The 27,669-nt window shown below is 46.6% G+C and overlaps 1 protein-coding gene across 1 annotated transcript; it reads right to left on the bottom strand.

The window, feature by feature from the left end:
* Window positions 1-910: 910 nt before the first annotated feature.
* On the bottom strand, window positions 911-19,418 carry CLRN3 (clarin 3). The gene is made up of 3 exons (XM_053585920.1): window positions 19,063-19,418; window positions 11,046-11,225; window positions 911-5,968 (listed from the first exon to the last, which is right to left on the bottom strand). Exons 1-3 carry the CDS (start codon window positions 19,289-19,291, stop codon window positions 5,697-5,699), a joined length of 681 nt encoding a protein of 226 aa, XP_053441895.1. The 5' UTR covers window positions 19,292-19,418; the 3' UTR covers window positions 911-5,696.
* Window positions 19,419-27,669: the final 8,251 nt, after the last annotated feature.

Genomic DNA, 27,669 nt, shown 5'->3' on the forward strand with positions numbered 1-27,669 from the left:
CATAAACAAAAGCTCCTGAGGGCCCTTCGTCCATGTTAAGGTTTTCACTTCTGTTGTTTAAATATTTCTTTAAAAAATAAACTCTATGAAATTAAAAAGAAAAACATTCTTAAAGGTTCCTCAATCTTCTATCCTTCAACTTATTTTTTAGATAATAAAGCAGCCCAGAAGCCGTGCCTCTGGTCGCCGTAATGGGGTTTCCTTTCCTCCTCTGAGTGACAAGCGGGTTGGCTTTGATCATCTCCACATCTCCTTCAGTCCCGACTCAAGGTCGCAGGGTGTGTGGTGGAGCTGAGGCCACCAGGTTTCCCTTGGAGATGCTCCAGAGCTCCCAGTCACTCTGCTTCAAGCGTCACCCGGTCATGTGGATTCGTCGCATGGATTTGACACCTGTCTGTCCGGCTGCGCCTTACACTCTTTGACTGCCACACGTGCTCCTGGTATCCCAGCTCTCGCCTCCGGGTCCTAAATGCAGTAAATGCTCAGCAAACGTTTCTGCACTGACTGGTCACTGAAATCAAGTCTCTGAACACGTGAGTATGTGGTCTCTGCGCTTTACCCACTGCCACAGTGCTGTGACTCCTACTTAACAACTGTGGTGTCATCAAGGAGAGGTCCATCCATCCTGAGTCCCTGAAGCGTCTGGGAAGACAGGGAAAGTAACTGCGGTGTGTAGCATCTGGGGCACACAGTTGCATTTTTAGCCAAAAGGTGAATGCTTACCTGTTTATATACTGCAAGAATCCGGAACGCCCAGTTACTCAACAGGACACAGCCGTGGGGGCAGCTGATGGAGGCCAAGGTCTAGTAGTTGGATGTGCACGTCAGACTTATTATAGCCTTTTCATGCACACACACAGTGGCACTGTCAGGTTATTAGCTCCAGCCAGGGGCCCCCCAGGAGACATTGGCAGATGGGTCTGCATTGGAACCCCTGCGTGGCCTCTGCCTTGTGGGCTGGTGGCACGCTATTAACCCATCCAGGCCTCAGTGGCTCATCTGTAAGATGGGGTTGATTACATGGCACACACATCCTTGCTGTGGGGACTCAGTACAGTCTCACGCTTACAGCACTTACAGCACCCTAAGGCCTGGCTTGTGGGAAACAGCAAACATTAGTGGTTGTGGTCACTGTTGCTGGCAGAGCCCTGAGGACAGGAGCCACACACTATTCTGGAAGATCCTTGGAGCACCCACCTCCTCTGTGCACTGAATAAGAGAAGACACGTCCCCTACAGGAGCAGCGATTTGTATGAGCCCCAAACCTTGTGGAAGTGATGTGTTTCAACATAGCCAGAGGAGCAGGTGATTCCACCAAGGGTCAAAAGCTCCTGAGGGCCCTTCCCCAGAAGCAAGAAGTAAGAGGTGTGTTCTTTTTAAAAGTAGTTTGTTTAGAATGAACAGTCATAAAATGCAAGGCATACCTACCTAAACTTTTCTTTTTCACTAAACATTTAACCTTTTGAATATAAAAAATTTTCACCATCAAAAGCCTGTCACGAAGATAAATTCATTTTTCCTTTTAAACAAGGACACTGCCTGAAATTCTGACCAGGGCTGTGATTTCAGTCCTTGGGGAGCATGAGGACCCGCAGCGGGAAGGGCGCAGCATCACAGGACCGGCGGATCCCCGGCAGGGCTAAGGCACACTCAGTGCCACAGACCCCCCCAGCGTCCCAGCCATGTCTCAGTGCAGCTTTCACAGGGCTTCCCCAGTCACCAGGAGCACCTGGGCCGTGGCTGTCTATTTGAGGGACCACCAAGTCCTTCTGGAGGAGGAGGACCCCGACCCTGCCTTGGGATGACACCCAGGTCACTTGAGGATTTACTGGAAACAGATCAGTTGCCTTTTTGTTCAGAATGAACAGGACACACAACAGAATCCATAAATGGAGTTCGGCGAAGCTTTAGCTCTTCCGAGGCACCCCGGGAACGCCAGACTTCCTGTGGGGGCCAGGGCTCCTGGAGCAGTGAGGGTCCTTCCTCCCCTCCCTGACTCCACCCTGGCGCTTCCCACAGGCCTGACACGCGCAGAGTTGGTGGATCTGATCAAACGTGGGAATAAAAGGGCCTGCTTTCCTTCCACTTTGCCACTCACCAGCTCTGGGTTCCTCGGCAAGTCCACTGATCCCTCTGGCTTAAGTTTTGGGCTTATTGCTTGTTTATAGAACAAAGGAATTAACGTGGCCTGCCATCAGTAAGGGTGGTGGCATTGGCTGGGCCTTTGCAGTTCTGCAAGAGAGGATGACTTGGCCTCAGCTGTTCAGGGCAGGACTCCCTGTTAACTCTCTCACAGCCTCTACACTAAGCCTGCTGTCCTTATCCCATTTCACAGATGATTAGAGCCTCACAGATGAGGCTTACTGAGATTAAGTAGCTTTTCAGAGTCATGAGTAGCAGATCGCAGGCGGCCCAACTCAGAATTTTCCTACATAATCCTACGTTGATTGTCATTTCTATCATTTGGGATTTATTTTTCATTCATGAGGAAAGGAAGGCCCAGAGAGAGAAGGTGTCTGCCGGCTCTTACAGCTGCCCTGAGATTCCACTATGTGCCCAAGTCCTGGAGGTGGGGGCCTCTGGGGTGGGGACAAGGGGAGGATTACAGAGCAGACACACCCTCCATTGTTACGAGGGGTCAACCTTCCACCCCACTGGCTGAATGACCTCATCTGCCTGAGCCCCCTGAGTCAGAAGGGTCCAGAGGGTACAGGGACCAGAGGAGCCACAGCTTCCCTGCAAGCTGGAATTTCAGGGTCAGAAAGGCTCCTGACTCTGATCTGTCGCTGATTCCGGACAACATGCCTGTGGCCCTGACCAGGTTGTAGAAAGACAACAGCTTAGGCAACCAGGAACCTGGGTTTAAGTCTACACAGACTGTCTGGTTCCTATGTAAGAGACAGAGGCATGCTGGGTGGGTGTTGGGCAGGGACGGAGAGACTGTTCTGGAAACATGCTTGCCATCTACTTGCCTATTGTAGAATCTGCCAGTTCTCAGGGCCTCTGAGAGGCTGAGCAGTCTCAGAAGGCTCAAGGTCAATGGTGAGTGGACCTGAGACTCCACATGCAGACCCGGCAGGTCCGGTCATGCGTGGCCATGTGAGCTTGGCAGCAAGATTACTCCTTAACCCTACAGAGTGTCCTGTAAAAGGAGAGATGCCCCTGCCCTGCCTGAGCCCCAGGGTTCACTCTGATGATCAAGTGCAGTTCTGGGGTGACAGTAGCAGAGCTTCCCTGGGGCAACCTGCTTGCCTTCCACCTCAGCTCGTTGGCCAAGCCCACTCACTTTGACAGCAGTGTGAAGAATTGATTTCTCTAAAGTTATCATTGTAGACTATATGAAAAACACAATAATTTATATAATTCATTTATTTTGCAAATAGGGATGAACCCAGTTCATCATAACAGGATGAGGTTAATGAGGGGCCATGTCATGACACCTGAAATAGTCTAATTACATAGAAACTTCAGAACCCTCCAAAATCATGTTTCAGAAGAATCCCCTACTCCAAATATAAGAGAATGCACATGGATACAGTTGTTTTAAAACAGCAAATTAATACCCCATGGTAACTTTTTCTTTGAAAAACATGTTAGTCGGCCTCATTGTGTCATGGATGTTTACTAAGAGACCCGTTTTGTAGGCTGGGACAAAGAGGCCCGTTCTGTACCCTTCAGCACTACCTGTGCTAGTGAATAGTACAGAAGTCTCATTTGTGCTTAACAAGATTTGTAAGTGTGCACCTGTAGTTTCATCACCTTCCACCTTTAAACACGTTTGGAGGGCCATTCTCTTCATCTTGTGAAGTGTGAAACAATCTGTTCACCTGACTCCTGTGTTTTAAATGTTTCCACAAAGCTCATGTTTAATACAGGGACTAATACAATTTGTCCCCCACGAAAGCCAAGCTCTGCTGAAACGCTGGGCTGAGTGAGCGCATGCCCTTTCCATGATGTAATGCCAAGCATACCAGTCCCCCACGTGAGTCTCTAGTTAGCAATTATCTGGATGGGTTTGTCACCTGCACATTTTCCGCTTTATTACTTGCCCATATTATCAAAATCTGGTGTAAAATTCAAACTTTTAAAGAAAATAAATGTTTCTAGGTCCAAAGTATTTAGAAAATTTTCACTATTAATTGGATTTTTCAAAATACATTGAAAGTTTCATAAATGAATACAGGAGTAACTTTGAATTAGTAGAACTTTTCGAGTGGGAGGTAATAGAGAACTGACCTTCCAAAGAATCATGCAATTGTGTGACTAGGTACCTGTTTTAAGTGAAATTTAATAACTGGTCTTTGATTGTCTATCTTGACTGCCCAACAATGAGCTTCATGGGAGCAAACAGCCAGGTTAGCCCCCCGCGCACCAGCCACATCACAGATACTCAATGCATGAATGAAAAATGTTATTCCTAAGACACCATGTTAAAAACATAGTAAGTAAGAAGGTCATCGACCCTGGGAGCTTCACAAGTGATATATTCTCTGTCCAAAGAGCTGCTGCTCTGCAGATTTATACCCAGGAAATGCTGCTGCTTTGGGTGATACTTCGTCAAGGTGGGAAAGGGGATCACTTTAGAATCATCTCAGTCTTCAACCCGGCTAACCGGTGGGAATCAGGCTCTAAAGACTGGGAAGGTGATTTTCTGGGAAAATATCCTACTGGCAGAGAAGATTGAATGCATTCTGGTATCTTTTTGAAGTTTTTCCTGGTTGGCCACTGTCTTCTCATACAACCAGGAACCAGTTCTACCCACTTCTTCCTAAAGGGCTGCCCCACAGCCGTGCTCCTCGTGTGCCGGGCCCTGGCTCAGGAGGGAGTGCCCGCTGGCCACGGTGCTGTAGCCCAGAGCTTCCTCGGCCTCTGCGGGAGTTGTCTGCCAATGGGCGAAGCGCTCCCACCTGACCAGCTCCACCAACGCCCACCCACGGTAACTAAGCAGAAGGTTGGTGGACGGGGTGGCAGCAGCTAGAACTTGCTGAAAGGTTTCATTCCATTTTGAATTCACCCACATGCTGTTAAACCAAAAATGCAATATTTAGCCCTTTTGGCTTATAGACCCATAGGCCATGATTTTTATCTTTGACTTTCTCACATCTAATCTCTTTCTTTCAAAAACCTCATCTTAGAACTTCAAACATGTAGTTTGGGGTTCACATATCAGCATTTTTTTTACCCACTCTTGCATGAGTTATGTCAGCCACCAAGGGTGCAGAGGCCCAAGCCATTCCTGCCAGGTCTCTGCTCTCTGCTGCAGCACCTGGTCCTGGAAGGGCAAGCTCTGATTCTCCCTGTGCCTAGGAGTCTTTACTCACAGAGTAGAATAAAAACACCAGGTTGCTCCAGAGGAGACTGAGACGACAGGTGCGAAAGTGTTTCCACCCCTGGAAGGGACGTGCACAACACAGGCCTTTATTATTTCAGGTCACGACACTGGGGCAGAAACATCCGCAGGCTCAGGCCCATTCTGCCACTTTGAACTCTGCAGAGACAGAAACTTTTCCCACCTGTTTCCCCAACGTTGTGGGAAAATCTCTTTCCAAGGGCACAGCATCTGTGGGGAACATAGTGCCAGGAAAGACAAAAGCTATCACAAGTGACAGTCACTTTACCACGCAGATTACCTAGATGAACCACTCCATCCTCAGGGAGTGGAGGGGACATCACCCTGAGATGATGTGAGGCAGAATTCAGAATAACATCCCATCCCTGGAGCCAGATTCCATCGGCTTCCTCTGCTCCTGCTTCCGCTGGTATCTGGCCTTCTGGTAGAAAATGACAATGACCACGGTGATGACATTTAGGAGAATGACGAGCAGGGTGAGCCAAAATGAGTACCCGTAACTGTGGGTCACTCCCTGACTGATGGCCATGGGATAGAGCACACGGAACAGCTCTTCAGAGAGACGGTTGGACTGCGTGTTCCCCACGAACAGCACCATGGTCAGAAAAATGAAGAGCACTGGAAAAAAAAGTAAGTTTCACAAACGACACTGTGGTACATTGTTTAATGTCGCTCATTTTCAACAACCGTGCTGTGGCGCACTGGTGTGCCCTGACAGGATCCCAGGTGTGCCTCAAAATTTTTTAAGATTATTAATTAAATTTTTTTGAAAGAAGTTCCAAGCATAGTGAGTATATTCTTTTTTACTCTTTGACAGTCAGATTTTGTATTTTTTTACTCTTTTTTTAATCAACATAATTTAAGTGTACTATGGAAGTTTAACTATAGGTTCAAGTGTGCTGTGAGATAGAAAAGGGTGAAAAACACCACTCTGTGGCATTTGTTGAATATCCACACTGGTGTGTACCTATTTTAAGCACTAAGGAGAATGTAAAAGAAACTGTAAGGCACAGATTAGATTTCTAGGCACAAAATGCTGAGTATTGTGCAGGGTCGTGTGTGCCAAGAGCAAAGATTCTAGCTCCAGTCCTTTGGGAAGTACTTGCCGGGCAACTGATCAACCGAATAGCCCACCCCTAGGGCAGGGAGATGTGTAGCAGGTGCGCTGGGGGGTGAGCAAATGGATGGTGAGTGAACAGGAGAGTCCACGGCAAACTGTCTAGAGAGGTCAGGGTGGGTGGACAAGACCTGGAAAGGCTGAGAAAGGACTCAGCGTCACAGACGGAAGAAGCAGCTTCAACAAAGCCCCGTGGTAGGCATTGTGCCCCCAGCACCCGGGACTTGAAAAGATGGGCTCAGCTGCCAGGGACAGTTCCCTGTGGCCCTACGCCCTGGACGTGGACATGGGACTGTCTGAGAGAGCTACAGATGCCCGGTTAAGAGCTTAGGTTGCCTTCCATACAATCCCATGGGACACGGCATTTAACCAGAAAAATCTCCTTACTAAACTCATTTTAGAAGATAGTTAATTTTTTTATCTTCTCTTTGTCATTCTTCACAACTTCCTCTAGAAGAGAACATTTTTTTGGTTCTTAAATGTCTGTAGACTTTGGAGAGCCACTTTAGTCTGGTGAGAGGAATGTGGTCTAGAGTCAGAGAGGCCATGGGCCCCAGCTTTGCAAACTTGGGTGGTGCGTGGCTTCGTGGAGACGCTTTCCCCATCTTCTGATGGGGATGAGGAGGAGACAAAAAGCAGACTCCCGGGTGCTTAGGGCTGGGAGTGGGCCGAGAGGAGTGAATAGGCAAAGGGGAGGGGGTTCTCTCTGCGATGATGAAATCTGAATCTGACCGTGGTGATGGGTGCACATGTCTGGGAACCTACTGGAAACCACGGAATTGGATGTGTGTACGCTGTAGTGGGTCATAGATGGTCTATGAATCACGTCTCAAAAAACCTGTCATAAGACTCGTGCCGAGGCAGCTGAGCAGTCTCGCCCCGTGGGTCTGACCAGGCGAGCGTGGCTGTTGGGAAGTCCCTGGTCAGAAGTCCTTCAGGACCCTCATCTGCTGACGTGTGCCCAGGACTCCACAGACCTTTTGGCGTCAAATGTGCCCTGCTCTAGCCCATACCCAGGGGTTTGCCAAACGGCCCTTCAAAAGGCCCTAATTAGACGGGTTTTGTGTGAGAGGATGCTGAACAGTCCTTGATGACAAACTTCATCTGCGCTGTCCTGGTTTTATTTCTTAATAATTGGCAAGTACAAAAGCCCTGGTCCTCTGAAGGCCTCTGGGTGCTTTAATTACCCTTCATTTTCCTCTTGTGAAGTTTCTTATAAAAGCTTAATCATAAAGGGCAAGATGAGGAAAGGGTTGCATATGCATGCTGTTTCTAGAGTGGGCTCCCTGGAGCTTTGATTTGAGTTGGGAGTGGCCGACACAGACTCGAAAAGCAAACGTGTGTCCTTGTAGGACAAGATGCCCAGAGCCTAAGATGCCCAGAGCCTCTGCCCGACTGGCATTTCCAGATTTCAGGCATAGAGGATTTTCTGGGGGCTGGAGGATGCCCTGGGGCAGATTAGGGGCTCCCTAAGGCTCAGGGACACTGGCTCTGTCCCAGCCTGTGATCATCAGGCCATGTGACGCTGTCCACTCTCTGGGTTGCTTGGCTGAGGCACACATGTATTTAGAACAGACAGCTTGTAAAGTTCTCTCTGGTTCTGACCTTCTCTCAGTCTACAGATAGATGCCCTGTGGCCAGGGTCCCTTCTAACCAGTGTGGTACGGATGGCAGGCACAAGACCCTGGGAGGTGACAGGTGACACTGCTACTTTTCTCCTCAAAGCAGAGCATCAGAAATAAGCTGGGAAACCCACTTCCTCTGCACCCGGTATCTGGGAGCCCAGGAGCATTTGGATTAGCCTAGCCCCTGGGAGGCTGGCAGCACTTCCCTCTGGCCCCAGGACTCCCAGGCGTCCCCTGCCCTGCCCCAGCCGGCCCTGCTCCAGCAGTGGCCCAAGGCAGGATGCACCCTAGTCAATGGCATCTCTGTAAACAAGCTCTTCTACAGGCTGCACCTCCTGGAAACAGTTTCCACTAAGTTCTCCAAGACCTAAAGCACCAATGAAGAAGATCGAAGTCTCCAAAACAACTCAGGGCAAAGTCTGGCTCATTGAATGAGAGGGTGAAAGCTGCTCAAAGTCTGCGCTGACCTGCGTCCAAATACAGTCTCTTCCGCACACGCCAGCCTCTCAGATGGTTTCTCTGCCCTCCCCACAGCCTCCCTCTGTGTGTTGGAACTTGCCCCTGAGCCAGTAAAGGAATGTGGCAGGAATTCTCTCCCTGCCACACAATCCTTTGTTGATAGAAGTAGGTGGGGCTGGGGGGCTGTCTGGCGTCTGGGGTTTTATATTTTCCTGCACAAACATGCATCATCCTTCTGCACCCTGCACTCAGCTGTGCACACCAGGGGTGTGGAAGCTGCAGCCTCAGGGAAGCCTGTGGGCCCAGCGATGCTGGGCCTCTGGGCTCCGCCTACCCCTCGTCTGGCCCCCACTCTGTGCTGACACCTGCCTCTCTTCTCAGAGCCTGCTCCTCCTCCCCACTCACCCCTGGGCCTGCAGAAGGGCCAGATCCAGCCTCAGCTCAGGCTGGGCAGGTGACCTTCGCCAACTGGTGGGTCAGCTGATGAATTCAACCCTTCTGCACACAGAGTTTGGTGGAGGGATGACAGGAGGACAATGTTAGTGCAAATCTGCCCAGGACATTCTCTTAATATTTTGGAAATACGTCTTTAAGGGAGGTCGGTAGTCACCTTACCTCCGAGAGGATTGACTTGCCTGTTCAGTGACAGCAGACACTGAAGAAATCAATAGATGGGGTGATGCCATAAATGCATTAATGTGTACATGTTCTATGTGTTTATGATTTAATAATTAAAAAAGAGAGATGGGGTGATGATAGCAAAGAGTGTATGATATGGGCCAAGACCCTGGATTCAGCTGAGCCTGAAGCCCCTGATTCTCTTACTTTATGACATGAGTAAAAATAAAAACAATCTATTTCTTCACCCTGGTAATGAGAGCCAACAGGTTTGCCTGTGGTTTGGTTGACTGAGGAGAACTATAATCACAGAAATCGCTTGGGCAGGAGCCCTGGCCTTCGGGTGAAATATCTCAGTTTGTAACCAAAGTCTCTTGACCTCTGACACTCGGCTACACCGTAACAGGAGAAACGGTCACATTCACTGTGCAGGGCTGCTGAGCCCACCGTGAATGCTCGTTAAATTGGGGGGCTTGCTGTTTTTACTACCAGGGAGTAAAAGCACAGAAAGGAAGGAAGCAGCTGGTCATACGTGACCAAGCCACCCGCATGACCCTGGAATCCTCGGAGTTGAGGTGTCCGTGTGTGATGTGACCCTGCAGGTTTGCCTGGGCTGGTCCCAGTTTCCACCATTAGGCCCGGGTGAATACCTGACAGTTTCCCCTCTCAAGTCTAAAAACACCCTTTGTCCCGCACCCTGTGCAGTGCTGGGGCCACTAGTACAGGTCAGCTCCACCTTCCGTGACCTCCCGCAGGGAGCTCGGATGGGTTTACACCACGGGAACCACCCAGGGCTACTTTCTCTTCTTGTCCTCCTGCCCCACTGGGGATGGCCTCGTGTGGGGCCTTGCAGAGAAGAGGGGACAACACTGTCCACAGTTCCTTCTAAGGCTTCTGACATTTCTACATCCAAAGCATCTTTCCCATGCTTGGAAGTTTCTGTCCTGTGTGAGAACATTTCACCTGGAAGCCACTCAGGAGCCCTCCCCTATGGGACGGCTTCATCCCCAAGGTCTGGTCTCAACGGCAGAGGAAGAAAGAGCAGGAGAAACCGGGTGCCCATGAAGGCGGCTGGCTGGGGCACAGGAGCCCACTGGCCCTGCCTCTGGGCAGATGTGCTGGCCGCAGAGCCCTGGCCATGCCCAGGAAGAGCCCAAAGCCCAGTGAGTGAAAGATGGGGCCCACTTCCCATCCGGGCTCCATCCTCATCACAGCACTCTGCCCATGACACAGCAAGACAGCCAAGCAGCACCCCACAGCCGTGCCCTGGGCTCACAGGCAGCCCCCCAGTAGCATGTTGGCCCCACATTCTCTTCATTGACATTATCTGTAGCCCTGTGTCACAGCCATGCAGACTTGTCCCGTGTGGAACCCAAATGGACTCTAGTTATACGAAGGCAAAAATCAAACGTGTGTGCACATGTGTGCATGTGTGCGGCCATGTGCGTGTGGGTGCATGTGTACGGATGTGTGTGGGTGTGTGCATGTGAGCAGGTGTGTGCATGTGTGTGCTCCCGTGTACCACACAGAGCTGGTTTGGAATTCAGCATGCAGCAGGGTCCAGTGAATTTTCTTTTGACTTCTGTGCATTTCATTTGATTCCTTACATTAGATTCTCAAAAGCCAAAGCTGGCTCATGTTTCACATAAGCCTCCTCACCAGCGCATTCCAAACAAAATTCTGTTTCCAGAGATGTTTAGCAAAGCCTACAGATTGACAAAAAATGAGCCCAAGAGTCCAGGGTAAGAGCCAGGTCCTTGCGGTTTCCACATGTGACAGTGACTGGGTGTGTTTTCATGCGCGCGCTCGCGAGAGAGAGAGAGAGAGAGAGAGAGAGAGGCAGAGAGAGGGCCCAGCGGCCCCTGCGGGTACTCACCGCCCAGCCCGTTCCAGGTGTACACGCCCATCGGCCCCAGGAATGTCTGGTAGGGGTTGCTGATGCTGTTGTAGAAAGTGAACCCGGAACTCAGCAGCGCCGTGAACAAACTGAGGACCAGGAACAGGATGGCCACCAAATGCATTGTTTTGGGGGAAGAATTATTCAATATCCCTAAAACTAAAACAACATTTGATAAGCACACAGCACAAAATGCAGATGCCAACTCCAGCCTGGCCACCTACCCTCTTAAGCTTTGAGCTAGTGGCTGTCAGATGTCAGTCAGAGAGGTCACTCAAGATCAAGGCCAGCTTTCTCACTGCAAGCCTGTGCTGTGTCTGTGGTTGAAGAGCAGAACCACAATACTGCAGATGACTTGGTATCTGTCCCAGTTTAAAGTCTCCCAAGGAAGAGCGCACCCTCACAGAGGGTCGGACACCCCTCCCAGTAGTGAGCTCCGGCCTTTGGGCCTTGTCAATGGGCTTTACAGCAATTTCATCATAGACTGTGTCCCTTGTGCTCTGACTCTGTTTCAACTTGGGGACACTCACAAGGTGGGTTACCCTGAGATCCTGGGCACAGTGAGAAGCCTTGTGGCTTCTGAGGTAACTGTGAGACAAGGGTGGCCTCAGAGGAGAAAGTGAGGAGAGAAAAGGCCAGCAAGGGGCCCTGGGAGGTGCCAGCAGACGGCTGGCTGCGGAGATACGAAAGTGACTGGGGTCGGTGCACACTGAGGTGTCACCCTACTGCACCGGAGCCAGAGGGAGCCCTCAGACTCCAAGGTAAGCTCTTCTGAATTCCAACAGCAGTTTGTAAAATTTGCATATTTCTTTTTTTATTCATTTATTTTTATTGTTAAATCATAGCTGTGTGCCTTAGTGCAATCAAGGGGTACAATGTACTGGTTTCATATACAATCTGAAATATTCTCATCAAACTTCAACGTAGCCTTCATGGCATTTTCTTAGTTACTGTATGTAGACATTTGTATTCTGCATTTAGTAAGTTTCACCTGTACCCATTCTAAGATTCACCGTATGTGTGGCCCCGCCCATCACCCTCCCTCCACTCTAACCTCCCCCTCCCTTCCCCTTCCTTGGCCCTTTCCCCATAGTCTTGTGCTATAGTTGGGCTATAGCCTTCATGTGAAAGCTATAATTTAGCTTCATAGTAGGGCTGAGTACATTGGGTACTTTTTCTTCCATTCCTGAGATACTTTGCTAAGAAGAATCTGTTCCAGCTCCATCCATGTAAGCATGAGAGAGGTAAAGTCTCCAACTTTAAGGGTAGAGGAGCTCCAGACTGGAAAGCACTCTCATGTCAAAGGAAGCAAAGGTGCCCGGCTGTCAGTCCTAGGTCCTGTTTCTGTGGTTCTCTGCCTTCTCCACTGCCCCCTCCATCTGTTCCTGTGTTGACAACATGATGACCAGACAGCACAGGCCTGACTTACCCGGGTACCAAGGGCTGCGGGGCGCATGGGGCCCGAGGAGGCAGCCCACGTGTTAAACTGTGCACATGGAGATGTTCCGCTGAGCTCACGGGGATGAAGGAAACAGGGGCTGGGACAAAGATTTCAGAGTCGATAGTACGACAGCAGCACATCACTGGGAGTGAGGTGGGGGCGGGAAGCCGTGGCAGGGTGGGGAGAATGAGAGAAGCCCTCTTGCTTTCCTGTTTCTCAGGTGCCCAGAGAGGGAGCCCCTGAGATGCTCATGTCCTTGCCCCAGAGTTTTAAAGAACGAAAGAACAGAAGGGGCGTCCAGTCCATCTCAGACCGTCCCAGCCTGGGTGGCGCTGCCTTGCATTCCTCGCAGGGCCAGGCTCGCCCTCTGGGCCACAGTGGTGCACAGAGCAGGCAGGGAGCCAGGAAACCCCAGGGTGCCCTAAGTGCCCACGGGAGAGGCTGGAGAGGCCACCAGCCCTCCATTCAGGGACAGCCAGAGCTGCAGTGCCCTTGGTCTCCCTGCAGCGCCTTCATTGTTTGAAAATTCTCCATTGCTTTGAGCCCCATCAGCATCTCTACACATTGTACCCAGGAGACCTCACCACCCCTGTGGAACAACACAGAATTCATTTGTTCTTTTCCTGCCTGGAGGCCTTGCCAGATACTCAAGGAGAGATATATGTGACTGGTGGCTATGTCCCTGGAGTGTCCTTGTGGGGGATATTTCCGAGCCCCTGCAAAGCCCAGCCCCTGCTCACACTTCATTCCAACACTGTTTCTCAAAGCATGCTGGCTGGGTAGACACAGGACTCCCAATGAGATGCAACAGTCCTCTTGGACAGGGGTGTGCCCCCACTCCATTTTTGAACATCTTGATTCTATTTATCATTTTTAAAAAAGTTAGCAGTACTTCATGAAGGAGAAAAGTTGCCTCCTGCTGGACAGAGAGTTGTCATGAAAGAGACGTGGCCAGCACGCAAGCAGCTGAATGTCTGAGACATGGCCTCCCAGCTTGGGGCACAGAGGTGTCATGGTAAAGGCCACATCCAGAGAGGGCCAGCATCTTCAGTGGCGCGAGTCTCCTGGGGAGCCCAGAGCAGAAGCCCTGACAAGAAGTGCAAGGGCCTGGCTGAGAGGGACAGAAAGGGGCAGGAGAGGGACAGATGGATCCTACCATGGCCACAGTCCCTTGAAGACCCAGGGCAGAGGGGAGCAGGCAGAGAGGAGAAACAGCCAGCTCAGCAGCAGGGATGACCTCACTGCCCTGGCTGGGGACACGCTGCTCCTGAAGCAGAACTGGGCATTGGGAGCAAAGTTCAGCTGGCACGGGTACAGCCCACTTGTGCTCAGTGGGGACGGGACTGTTCTGTAGTTTCTGTTAATGACCTGTAGGACTTTGATTAAATTCCTAGCATAGCCATCTGTGCTATGCAGCCTGGGTAAGAGCACCACAAGGCGTGGGTCCTGCAGCCACCACCTGCTGCCCTGGCTCAGAGCGGTGAGGAAAGACACTGGGTGACTTTGGTGGGGGCCACCTTGGCCCAGGACTGTCCCTGCCTCTCTCCCCCACTCTGTGGAGACGCAGGAGTCAGGAGGCTGCATTGATGTAATTTAGCACGCACCTGTTTTGAAACTTGTGGAAGGTGACACCACAGGAAAGTAGGCAGCAATGACAGCTGAGTGGAGCACACCTGTTCAGAGGCTCAGGTGGAGTGAGGCTGTTTCCCGGCTTCATCCCCATGAGGAGGAAGCACTTTGCACCCCACTCACCTGCTTCTCCTGGGCAAACAGGAAACCTGGGATCTTGTCACAAGTGTGCTGGGGACTAAATGAACTCTCTCTTAAAAGTATGGTAACCAATAAGAAATAATTTGGTTCCTTAACTGGGAAATAGCAACTTCAGTGTGAAAATAGAAGGTCCTGTGTCCAGCGCACCTGCAGTGGCTTGGAGTGCGGTCCCGCATTGCACACTCAGTAGGAGCTGGGAATGGGTGCGCATTTGTAACTGGTTAGCATCCCACTTCGTCAGAGTAAATTAGAAAGGGGCAATCAAGTTGAGTTTCGTTTTTACTTTTGGTAAGAGCTCTAACTGTGTCGTTCTCCTGAGGGGAGTCTATCTGGGGTCTGTGAACTCATACTTTTTTATGTATTAAGGAGACAATTTATCTTAATTTTAATTGCTGCACTTTAAAATCATTTTTCAGCTTTCCAAATTCCCTGCCACATGGATATGACAGCTGTATTCCCCCACAGCTCCTGGCTCAGATCTCGGACAATGAAAGCTGAAAATTCGGTGAAAGTTAGCAAGAATGAAATAACAATAACCCCCCCAGCATCTGACAGCTGCTCTCTGCCTACAAAATTAGCAAATACATCCCGTTCTTGTTCTTCCTTTAGGGGGCAAGCATCTGAATCAGGAAAGCCACCTCCCAATTGGCACTAATTGCCTGGATTCCGGCAGCCACAGGAAAGAGCCAAGAGCATGTTGCCGCAGAGATGAGCTGGCTGTGCAACGGGGGGCCCCGGACAGAGTCCGCAGCTGGGAGGCAGGAATGTGCTGCCCAGTGGTGGGTGACGTGCAAAAGTGAGAGTCATCCGCCTGTCTGGGCTCCCCACCACGGACCTTTAACCCCTACGGGTTGCACTGGCCATATACCCTGTGAGTCCTGGCTTTTCTGCATCCTCAGGCATTGAGGGCGAGCCAGTGGCTTTGTGGGTGGTGGAAACAGCCTCTACTCCCTCCTCAAGCTCCTGGTCACCAGGGAGCTGGGCTGGGTGCAGCTCCCAAATGTATGGACCGTAGTGCGCCACTGTCACTCACTCTCCAAGTGTGGCCTGGGAGCTCCCCGGGAAGCCCTGGCTATGCTCCACCCCCTTAGAAAGTTGCCAGGGTGCCCTTGGGGAGAAGAGTGGCTTAAACCGTGGAGGCCACCATTTTTGCCCTCTCTACTCTCCACTTCCCAGTGTGGTCACTGATACACAGTCCTCACCAAGAAATGATCCTTGGGCAGATGGGGTGGGAACTCTTTATGAATTCTGGAGAAATAAACTCCCATTTGTTCTTCTCTTTGCAATTAATTAGTTTCAGCAGCAGATTTATTTTCCTAATTATTTTTAGCTTGGTGCAATGTGAGCTCCCTGAGAACACATGGCAGTCGGTGGAAAAGAGAGGCCGGCAGGCCGGGGAAAGGCCGATGGGGAGAAGCTCCCCAGATGGCTGGTTGTAGCAAGTCATTGACTCAAACACAGCCCTCCAAGGCCAACCAGGTTCATCAGCAAGGTCGTGTCCAGAGCTTTCTCCACTAAATTCATTTAACTTCAAGCAGGCCACATCCAAGTGGCTCAGAAACAATACCTAACGCAGTGACGCCTGTTGGCCAAACTCACGCCTGGCTTTGGTGGAAGCTGGCAGCTGCCAACCCTGAATTAGAGTCCCCCGATATTTGGATCACCTGGGAAGATTTTGAAAAGCAAACAGGTAAGCACCTTGGCCCCAGAAGTTTTATTCCGTTGTTCCAGGGGTCAAGCACTGGGAATCTTTACCAGCAGCCCAGGTGACTGTCCTATCAATTGCTTGCAACATGATTGTCACAGGAATAGAACTACCTTTCATAAGAACTGTTATTACCAACCTGATTCTATAAAAATACATGTTCTGGTCAGCACGTTGGCTGAGTAATATGTGAGATGACGTTCTCAAGAGCTCCACACCCTCGCTGCGAGTGACTCATTCACCATTATTGCCGGTGCGAGGAAATATTACACATCCTGCCCCTTAGACTGTGACTGCATTGTCAAAACACAAAGTTAAGGAACGACGTCTTTGTAAGGGTCCAGTACATGTGGCACCCAAGGCCCAAAGCCAAGGAGGGTGAACAGTCACAAGTGTGGGCTCTTCCTCCAGGCCCTATCCTTCAGAGAGACCTTGCAGGTCCGTGTTCCCCACCCCATCCCTTGCGATCGTGGGAACTTGCACACACCATCCCCCTGAATGTTAACTGGTTAACGGACAGGTTTCCTCTCACACAAGGGGCTGAGCCTTCCAAGGCTGGGAACCGGGTGCCCCGCCTTTCAGAATCTATAGATTCAGAATCCTCTTGCTCACACAGAGGCTGCTCAGGAAAGTCCTTTTGAACAGAATTGACATATCCAGAACCTTGGAAGCAGCAGACACTCTGCTCACAGCTGAATACACAGAACCTGTCACTTTTCATCTGGACGTTGGACAAAGTAGGACAAACGTCAGCCTGAGCTGCCCAAGCAATCTGGTCACACACTGGAGAATTCCCTTTCTGGGTCTGATTATCTTCCCCACCAACTGATCTACCAATGGCTGAATGATTCTTGCACTTTGAAATCAGCCACCATTGCCTCATTGTGCTCTTTTGTTTCAAAACCTACAGTCAAATTTGTCACGATGTGACAGATCCTATGCAGAAAGGCAGCAGAGCTTTGCAATATTTATTACCCTTGGGGGATTTTCAGAGTGACCTCATCTTAGCTAGGAGGTTGACACAGTTAACTTCTCAACTGGAGCAGCCAATCCACCACTGCTGGGCAAGAAAGTGGTATTGAAACAGATTTTATTGTGCTGCCAAAGATTGGTTTCTAATTTGAAATAAGCCCCATGAAAAAGCATCAGGAGAGCATCGGGGTCTCACCGTGAGCACTGCAGCTCTGCTCTCACGGGCATTTGTGGGTTTGGCAGCGGAACACCACCAGGTAGATAGATGTCCATGACCTTTCCCTTTCAATCGTCCAAGTTGAACGATTACTACAATCATGGGCAACAAAGACCCCCAGGCCCTGAGAAGTTTTTGAATGGTAACCAGCAGTAATGTAGCCATTTTGTTAACTGGGTGGCCGTTCACCATTTTCAGTGCCTCGAGGTTGGGGAGTGACTTGGCGGAGGTTAGAATGTGGCTTCCCAGTAACAAAGAGTAGAAACAGAGAGTCAGACAGAGAGAGGGCAAATACTCCACCTCCCCAGTGCTCCGCAGGGTCGCCGTGCCCACTGGGCCTGGCCCCCTCCAGGGTCTCCATGACTGCGTGGACACTGCTGCACTGCCCAGCACACAGGGCTTCAAAGCCAGGCCCTGACCCGTGCTGGCCTCCTCAGGGCCTCCGCAGGATGGAGACAGCCAGGGTTGCCTTTGAAGCCATTTATCTCAAATTGGAATCAACTGGTTCCAAACAGACACCACACGAAAACAAAAAAAACCTTGTAGGTTTTGTCAATTCTTTTCATTTTCTAAAGTGTGCCTGGGGATTCAGAAACTAGCACACTTTTTGGTTTCGAAAATGCTATCCGAAGGTATGACCAAGCCTTTGAAAATCATAGCTTCTAGTTGCTATAAAGCAAATATCCCTCATCCGCATGGGAAGCTGAGTCTGAAAGCAGAGGAAGTGTCACCAAGAGGCTGCTGGAACGTCCGGAGATGTTGCTCTTGCTAATGTCCAAGGGGTAAATTTGTAAGTTGGAACATAACCGTGTTCCTTTTGATTTAAGGAAATCATTTCAGTAACAAAGTCATAAACAAATGAGGGTTAGAACATAGAGCTAGAGTCTAAGGCTCAGACTCCCACCTTCATGCACTACACAAGGGCTGGGTATTAATATCACATTCGTACAAGGCAGAAAGTAACGCCTGTTTATAGGAAGTAATGCCTGCATGACACCTGTATACAACACTGCTCAAAACAGTGTCATTTAATTTACAACATTATTTCTAAATTTAGAAAACATAATGGTAGATACCAAACTGCAAGAGTCCAATAAGCAGCCAAATCAACTTATCAATCTCAATGAATTTTTCATTTTCCGTCCATCAAGACAAGGGCATCGTTACATAAGGCAAGGGCATGGTTACATCGTTACACAGGAAAAAAGCTTAAAAATAAACAATAAAATATAAATTGGTAGAATTAATGGATGTTTAATATCATTTCCAACAACAATTTCAGATATTTTGGAGGGAAGAGTAAAAATTCCAGTAAGCTAAAGTAATGAATTTGAAAAGTAGAAATAAGAAATTGCCCAGGTTTTCCTTGTTTTCCCTGAGTAGATGCCACTTAGGAAATTCTGGATAGAGGTTTTTGCTCCAACTAAAGCTCGCAGTCAATACTTTTTTTTTTTTTTGTGGTTTTTGGCTGGGGCTGGGTTTGAACCTGCCACTTCCGGCATATGGGACCGGTGCCCCACTCCTTGAGTCACAGGCGCCGCCCCTTCACAGTCAAAACATTTTAAAAACACTTTTCCTACTGGCTACTCAACGCCATATTGCCAGTATATATTTTTACTTAATTATTTACTTCTCAATATACGTGGTAGGTACCATTTAAACAGAGCCAAGCCGGAATGATTTAGACTGCTGTGCTAATAGATGCAACCAGAGCTGAGGGAGCTGAAATAATGAGACAGAGAATTTTCAAAGTTACAAGTTAGGTTCCTATCTTCCGCCTAACTCAGAGCTTACAAATGAATTATTTTTGAATGGTTCTTTGGCCCCAATACAGAGTGGCATGAATCTTAATTCAATCTCATTATACTAACTAAAGTAGTTTATTATTTACCTGCAAAAGTTTTGTCTGGTTCTGCAAATCCATGACTGAATTCTTGAGTACCCTTGCCATGGAAAAGGCCATAGGTGATGAGGACTGTCCCATTTGAAGCAGAGTCTCTAACGGCAATTGTACTGGAGATCCACGCTCGTGTCCCAAGGATAGAGCAGATCACGATGAAAGACCCAAGGCTGGTGAAAAAGCTTGAAAAGAACGTCAGCGTTTTCTTTGTTGTAGGCATTTTCTCAGGAAAATAAGTTCCCTAGGGTAAAAACACAAAGGTCTGATGATATTTTTGGACCTTACCATTTGGAGTCCAGTGTTTAGAAATGGAGTCTGATACTTTGTTGTAAACTATAAATCCTCACTCTTCGGAAGGGTTATGGAAATGAACACTGACCTATGAACGGTCATAAAGATTTATAGCAGGTGAACTTTGGTCAGGAGTGAGGGGTTGCTATGGTTACAGCCAACCGGCATGAAAAAGGGGTAGGCATGGTTTTCCCAAGGACTTCCTCAATCACACAATTAATTTATAACCCCTTGTCAAGCACCATGGAAGCAAGCTTAGCTTACCATGTCAGGACGGGGCTAGAATTCCTAAATAAGAAGGGAGTGGACTATGTAGCCTCCAAATGTAGCTGATTCTGGCAGTCAACAACATAAAGCCTTAACTGGTTCAAGAACAGCTTTAATGGGTAGTGATTTTGCCCTTACAATTGTTCCCAAGGGGGAACCGAGAGAGGGTGAACCCTTATCAAAGGGACCGTGAACGGAAAGATAAAAGTTTATACCTTCTTATATTTAACACCTCCTGATTTTTATACTTTACTAGAGAGGTGTGCCTTTCAAATTTTCTCCTTTAATTAGATTATGTTTGTATATTATTTAAATTATAACTTGAGAGATTTCATCTTTATCAATTTTTAGGGCTCTGATGAAAGCGGTTTTGACCATTCTTGGTTCTGTTCCTTGGCTTGTGCCTGTCTCCTCCACTCCACTCCTGTTGAGTGGTTGACAGCCTGCACCTGTCTCCTCTCCGCTGAGGGGTTGACAGCCTGCACCTGTCTCCTCTTTGCTGAGGGGTTGACAGCCTGCGCCTGTCTCCTCTCCGCTGAGGGGTTGACAGCCTGTGCCTGTCTCCTCTCCGCTGAGAGGTTGACAGCCTGCGCCTGTCTCCTCTTCCCTGAGGGGTTGACAGCCTGCGCCTGTCTCTTCTCTGCTGAGGGGTTGACAGCCTGCGCCTGTCTCCTCTTCCCTGAGGGGTTGACAGCTTGCGCCTGTCTCCTCTCCGCTGAGGGGTTGACAGCCTTCACCTGTCTCTTCTCCACTGAGTGGTTGACAGCCTGTGCCTGTCTCCTCTCTGTTGAATGATTGACAGCCTGTGCCTGTCTCCTCTCTGTTGAATGGTTGACAGCCTGTGCCTGTCTCCTCTCTGTTGAGGGGTTGACAGCCTGCGCCTGTCTCCTCTCCACTGAGTGGTTGACAGCCTGTGCCTCTCTCCTCTCTGTTGAATGGTTGACAGCCTGTGCCTGTCTCCTCTCCGCTGAGGGGTTGACAGCCTGTGCCTGTCTCCTCTCCATTGAATGGTTGACAGCCTGCGCCTGTCTCCTCTCCATTGAGGGGTTGACAGCCTGTGCCTGTCTCCTCTCCGTTGAGGGGTTGACAGCCTGCGCCTGTCTCTTCTCCACTGAGTGGTTGACAGCCTGTGCCTGTCTCCTCTCTGTTGAATGGTTGACAGCCTGTGCCTGTCTCCTCTCCATTGAGGAGTTGACAGCCTGTGCCTGTCTCCTCTCCATTGAGGAGTTGACAGCCTGTGCCTGTCTCCTCTCCATTGAGGAGTTGACAGCCTGTGCCTGTCTCCTCTCCACTGAGGGGTTGACAGCCTGTGCCTGTCTCCTCTCCGTTGAGGAGTTGACAGCCTGCGCCTGTCTCCTCTCCGTTGAGGGGTTGACAGCCTGCGCCTGTCTCTTCTCCACTGAGTGGTTGACAGCCTGTGCCTGTCTCCTCTCCATTGAGGAGTTGACAGCCTGCGCCTGTCTCCTCTCCATTGAGGAGTTGACGGCCTGCGCCTGTGTTCTCTGCTGAGGGGTTGACAGCCTGCGCCTGTCTCCTCTCCATTGAGGAGTTGACAGCCTGCGCCTGTCTCCTCTCCATTGAGGAGTTGACAGCCTGCGCCTGTGTTCTCTGCTGAGGGGTTGACAGCCTGCGCCTGTCTCCTCTCTGATGTGTGGTTGACAGTCTGCGCCTGTCTCTTCTCTGTTGAGTGATTAAAGGTTTATAAATGGCCATTTCTAGACATCAGAAAATCTTCCCCACTTGGGCAGCAGATTGCTTCTTGAGATGATAAATAGACGTTCCACACATGTTTGCATTCCTCTTTTCGTCTTATTCTTTGATTATAAAGTAATATTGCACATGCATGTTGGCTAACACCTAATTTATTTGTGGAACTAGCTGATTGCCTTTGCTGGCAGACTAACTTGATGATGTGCTCCCAGAGGTGGACAGGGGGATCCCAGGAGCTGCCAAAGAGCCTGGCACAAGGGAGCCCCTCGATGAATTCAAGTTGAACAAATGACTTACTAGAGACTGTGGGCGAGTACACTGTTTCAGTTTTTAAACTGTGATTGCAAAAGAACAATGCATGACCATCCTCGTGCATAAATCTTTGTCCACATTACTGATTATTTCCTTGCTTAGCTTTCTGGAAGAGAGTCAAGGTGTGTGAACACCTTCTGCTGAAGCTGTTGCTGAGCACATTTAGTTACAGATTAGAAAAGTGCCAATCCACCCACCACCCTGAACGTTGTGAGTGCGCACACTTTATATGTCGTCACAGCACTGTACAACATTGGGAACACTGATTTTTTCCCATTTAGTCTTTATTTTCACCACATTATTAAGAGGTGGGACAGCATTTCAGTAGTTCTTCCTTTTAGCCCTTTTCCTAGTGTGACAATTATTTTTATCACGATACAAATATTATATGTGCTCATTACTGAAAAGAAGTATCTAAATGGAACTGATAAGAATAAAGAAGTATGTAAATATAATAAATAATTCACCCAGGAAGAAAGAATTCTGTTTATACCCATATTTTTATGTCCACATGTCTTAGTCCATTTTCTGTTGCTACAATTGAATAGCTGAGCCTGGGTAATTTAAAAATAAAAGGAATTTATTTCCTACATTCTGGAGGCAGGAAGTCCAAGATTATGGGGCAGCGTCTGGAGGGGCTCTTTTTGCTAGTGGGGACTCTCTGCAGAGTTCCAAGTTGGCTTGGGCATTGTATGGTGAGCAGCTGACCATGCTAGCTCAGGTCTCTCTCCTTCCTATAAAGCCATTAGTCTCACACCCAAGAGAGCCCACTGATCCATTAATCCTTTAGTCAGTGAATGGACTGACCCATTCTGAGGGCCCCACCTTTCCACACAGCCATGCTGAAACTCATTAGCATGAGTTTCAGAGGGGACAACCATTCTAGCCATGGCACCACACACATATTTATATCAATAGATATATATTTGTATCTATTGCATGTTCTATTTTATCCTCTGCCTTTAAAAATATCTCAGCAATCTGCCATGACACTCTTTTCATGTCACCCAATTATGTTTATCGCTATCAGAGTAAACACAGTTTACACAAATCCCTCTTGGTGGGTGGGTGCTAAGGTTGTTTTCAGCTTGTTACTGCTGTACCCATCATGTGGTGCCATTGCTTCTACGATTTTGATAATTTTCCAGGTGTTTCCTTGAGTTAAATTCTTAGAGAGAGGATTGTCGAGTCCACAAATATGTGGACACCAGCAGAAAGTTTGTCCCACTTTAAATTCCTACCAACAACCCTTCACTTTAGAGACCTCAGTTTCCACAGTGTCCCCGCGTAACATTTTAATCTTTTACAAGCTGAGATACAAAAACTAACTGGTCCCCATTACATTTTTGTCGTCAGCGTATTTTAATATGCTTATTAACAATGTGTATTTTTATTGGCATGTGTTTTCTGCTTACAATGTTGATTGATTTATTATATAATATAGAATATTTTTCCACTTCAGATTTTTTTGTACAGCAAGCGTATTAAACCTTTGTCAGTTCTGCACATCAAGGGTGTGTGTATTTCTTTATATATTCATTTTGTTTGTATTTCAGTCATGCTTCTACTTTTTTATGTATATGCAGTTTATTGTCGACTCAAGTTAACAATGTCTATGTTACCAAATATTCTAGTCATATACTTTATACTTTCGGTATTTGGTATTCCAACTCCTAAGTTATTAAGGCTATTTACATATAAAAAGCAATTTAAAAAAAAGCAATTCGAGTTTGTGTAAAGCAGAGAGATGACATATCTTACCCGGTTACAGGCAAGGTGAGGTGGTGGTGAGAACTCAGATGGTCACCACAGCGATTTCTATTTTCTTCTCTTTATTTCTGTTTCATTCTCCTGAGTGTTTCTTTAATATTAAATTTTGCTTTTACTGCTACTCTATTTCTGGGCTTTACTTTGTTTTTCATTTTCTAATTTTATGAAACAAATATTTTATTTCCTTAATTATTTTGTTTGTGCATTAGTGATAAAAGCATTTAAAATCATGAATTTTCCTCTTAATATAGTATTGGCCCAGGTCCCATAGGTTTTTATACACAGTCTGTAAATTGGCGATTAGCAGCTTAAAATTGCAATTTTTGTTTTGTCGAGGATAAAGTTTATAAACTAATCATATGATAACATTATTCATACTTTAGTTATTATTTCTAGTTTTCTGCAATCAATTTTGATCAAAGAATGTGGTCTCAGAATGTCCACTCTTTGGATTTTATTGATATCTTCTTTATTGTCAACTGAAAATCAATGTTTCTAAATGGTTACAGCATTTTATGTCACTCTATGCTATTCTAGTTAATGAATTTGTCATCACTTATTTAAGTGTTTCATTTTGGCCATTTTGAGTAATATTAAACTTTTTGCTTGTACAATCTTGCTTGAATATAGGTTACCAATTGTAGCCTTAGTATCTATCCCATGAGACGAATCGGTGGTTCAAATAGACATTTGTAGCTTTTTGATGTCAAATGCAAACTGCCCTTCAAACTGGCCTCCAATTTATAATTCCACCATCCATGTATGAAAAGTTCTTTTTTCTTTAATTCTAGAAAATGTCATCTATTAGGTTTTTAAATTGAGATGATTTATTTATTTAGGTAATCTTGTGTTAAGTTACAATTCTATGATCTACTCTTTTGTCATTATAGCTTGACTTTTCTAGGATTTCATAGAAATTATAATTCATAATAAGCATTCTTCTATAGCTGGCTTTTTTATTTTTTGAGACTCATCTGGATCTCAAATTTGTTTATCCACTCAGCAGTTGATGGACGTTTTGGTAGATTCAAGTTATGCCAATATGTTCTATCACATCAATTATGAATAAAGCTGTCATAATGGTTGAGTACAAGTCTTTCTGTGGATATATGCTTTCCTTTCTCTTGAGTAAATAAGTAGGAAAGAAATTATTGGGATGTAGTAAATGTACACTTAACTTTATAAGAAAGTGACCCATTGTTTTCCAAGATGGCTGTACCAGTGCTTAATCCCAAAAGCAATGTATGCTAGTTTCAGCTGTTCTGTATCTTCACCAGTACTTACTATTATCCATCTTTCAAAATTTGGTAGTGTCCTGTAATCTTAGCCCTCTGGGAGGCCAAAGTGGGTGTATTGCCTAAGTTCAGGAGTTCAAGACCAGCCTGATCAAGAGTGAGACTTCATGGCTAAAAACAGCCAGGCACTTGGCGCAGGCACCTGTAGTCACAGATATGTGAAAGGCTGAGACAAGAGAATCACTTGTACCCAAGAATTTGAGGTTGCTGTGAGCTATGACGCCATGGCATTCTGTCAAGGGTGACAAAGTGAGACTGTCTCAAAAAAAAAAAATTGGCATTGTAATGAGTGCTTAGTAGTATTTCACTGTGGTTTTGATTTGCATTTTGCTAATATTAAAGACACTGGACAACTTTTCGTGTTTGTTTGCCATTTATATACTTTTTGATGAACTGCTTAAATCTTCTGTCCATTTTCCTAAATTGATTTGTCTTCTTTCTGTTGCATTGTAAGAATTTTTATATTTTATATTCTAGATACAGTATTTATTAAATATGTTTATATTTTGCAACCATATTCTCCCAGTCTCTGGCTTGCTTTTTCATTTACTTAACAGTATCTTATCAACAGCAAAATTTTTAAATTTGTGTGAAATCTAATTCACTAATCTTCTCAATTTGCGAATTATGCTGTAAATGTCATATTTAAGAAATCTTTGCCTAACCCAAACTCACAAAGATCTTTTTCTCCTAGAAGTTTTATAATTTTTGTTCATAAATTTCGAGTTCATTTTTGTACATGCTGTGAAGTAAGGGCTGAGGTTCATCTGTACACATGTGGCCAGGCCCTTGTTCAGGCCTGATTTCTTTTCCCCTAATGAATTGCCTTGTCATCTTTGTTGAAAATCAGATGGCCGTCTTTGTGTGGGTCCCTTCTTGTGTTGAGTCATCTTTCACCTTTGTACCCACCATCTTCTAATTGTTCTTTTCTCTTTATATTTTTCCTGCATATTCACTATGACTTTCTTCCATTCATTTTCTGCCAAAACTTTTTCTAAGTTTTGCATTAAATCTGGAACTGTGCAGGTTGGAGTCCCAATTTGCTTTCTTTACTCTGGAGCTTCCTTTCATCTCATGTCTATAGTTTTATTATCTCATCATTAATCCCCTTGTTTTGTTGAATCTTTCTTACAATAAATTCTTAAGTAACATGATACATGCAGGGAAAACTTCTTCTTTCTTGGAAGAAGAGCCTGCAGAGTGTCTCTCTTTGCTTCTGCTCTAAGTTCGCAAGGCTCTCATGGTTCTCTTTCCATCTTGCTTGGGCTTAACGTGAGCAACTCTGTCCATTGATTGGTTCACCCTCATACACTATTAGTGAGTCCCCAACATCCTTCTTACCTTATCTGGGCCTACTTTATCTTAGCTTCTCTAAGCATCCGTCTTTGGCTTAATGGTTTTCCATTATTTTTTTTCCCATAACTGCATCCAGGAGGGATAAAAGTATACAAAGCTTTTACAGAATACCTAAGTCAAATTAGCTTAAACTCACAGAAGTTTGCGGTAAGAGAAACTTCATGTGTAATTCGACCCAGCCTCAAAGAAGGTCACCAGGATCTAATTTTGCTCTTTCTGCATCTTTTAGTTGTGTTTGTGTTGGCTCTGCTCCCAAGTTCATAAGCTTTCATCCTTGTTCAGAACTTTGATCTTCTCAGATTGGAAATCTCTTGGTGTTTTATTCACCCAAATGCTCCTCCTCCCCCCCCCCCCCACACACACACAGACCTAGGGCTGGGGGAGCGATGGAGAGAAGTCTTGTTGTTAGAATTACTTTTGACTCATTTTGAGTTTGGGGAGGTACAGGTGGTGATCTTGATTCAGTCATTTTTTTTGGCTGATTGGGATATCCATGCAGTTAAGAGTCTTTACCTGCAAAGCTTGGTAAATTTATAGGACAGGACAGCCGGCCTGGTCTCTCCCCTTTGCTGGGAGCAGAATGAGGCCTGAGACTCAGTCCAGCAATAGCCTCTGCAGAAGGGGTGAGCAAGGGCAGACGGAGGCTGAGTGTGGGGGTCAGAAGGAGCATGGTGAAGAGATCACTGAGAGAATAGTCTAGAACATGAAGCTCTCACAGAGAGCGTGAGACCACGACCAAAATCTGGAATGAAGGTCGCTCCTGGTGACTTACAGGGTCAGACCCTGTAACTCAGTCATTTCCAGATCACAGCTGCAAATTTTTCCATCTATAACTATCTTCTCTAATATTATCTCCTTATTAGTTTTCTCTAAATTAATTTTGTATGTGTTAGTTGATCATGACTCTATCTATATTAGCTTTGTCATAATAAAGTCTTAAATGGTGCATCAAATATTTTTCTAATATACATGAAAATAAATATACAATTCATATGTAAAATAAGAAATGACCATTCTTGTGCTATCTACAATCATCTCTAACACCTCTCTACATTACCATACTAATGGGCCCTTACTTGGAAAATGCTAGTCTGGCTGATATGAAAAAGGGAAATAATTCTTTGCCCAGATGTGCATGAAGAAGCTGTTAGCTTTTTTCTTTTTTACTACAATTTGAGGCCTCTTATTTCTTCTCCTTATCACGAGGGTTACTAAACATCAGTGATTTTAAATCACAAATATGCATTTTAGAGCTCTAGATTACATGTTAGGATTTATTTTATTAATTTAAATGATCAATTCATGTACTTACATCTATGCTTTCATTATAAAATATGAATAGTTTATACATACTTTACAATTCTTTGAATAGAAAGATTAGCTTGAGATGATCACACTTTTCCATTAAAGAAACAGTGTTTTTGAATACATAGAAACCATTCTTAACACTACAATGCTTTAAGAAATTAAACACTTAAAAACTAAATTTCTATCATGCTTTAACCACAAATAGATATCTGTATTTCATTTTCTGAGTTTCCTTAAAATCTTAGCACTGCATTATATCTAATTACCAGCTTTTCCCTCAATTCCTAGA

This window comes from Nycticebus coucang, chromosome 3 (genome assembly GCF_027406575.1).
Source record: "Nycticebus coucang isolate mNycCou1 chromosome 3, mNycCou1.pri, whole genome shotgun sequence".
Lineage (NCBI taxonomy): Eukaryota > Metazoa > Chordata > Mammalia > Primates > Lorisidae > Nycticebus > Nycticebus coucang.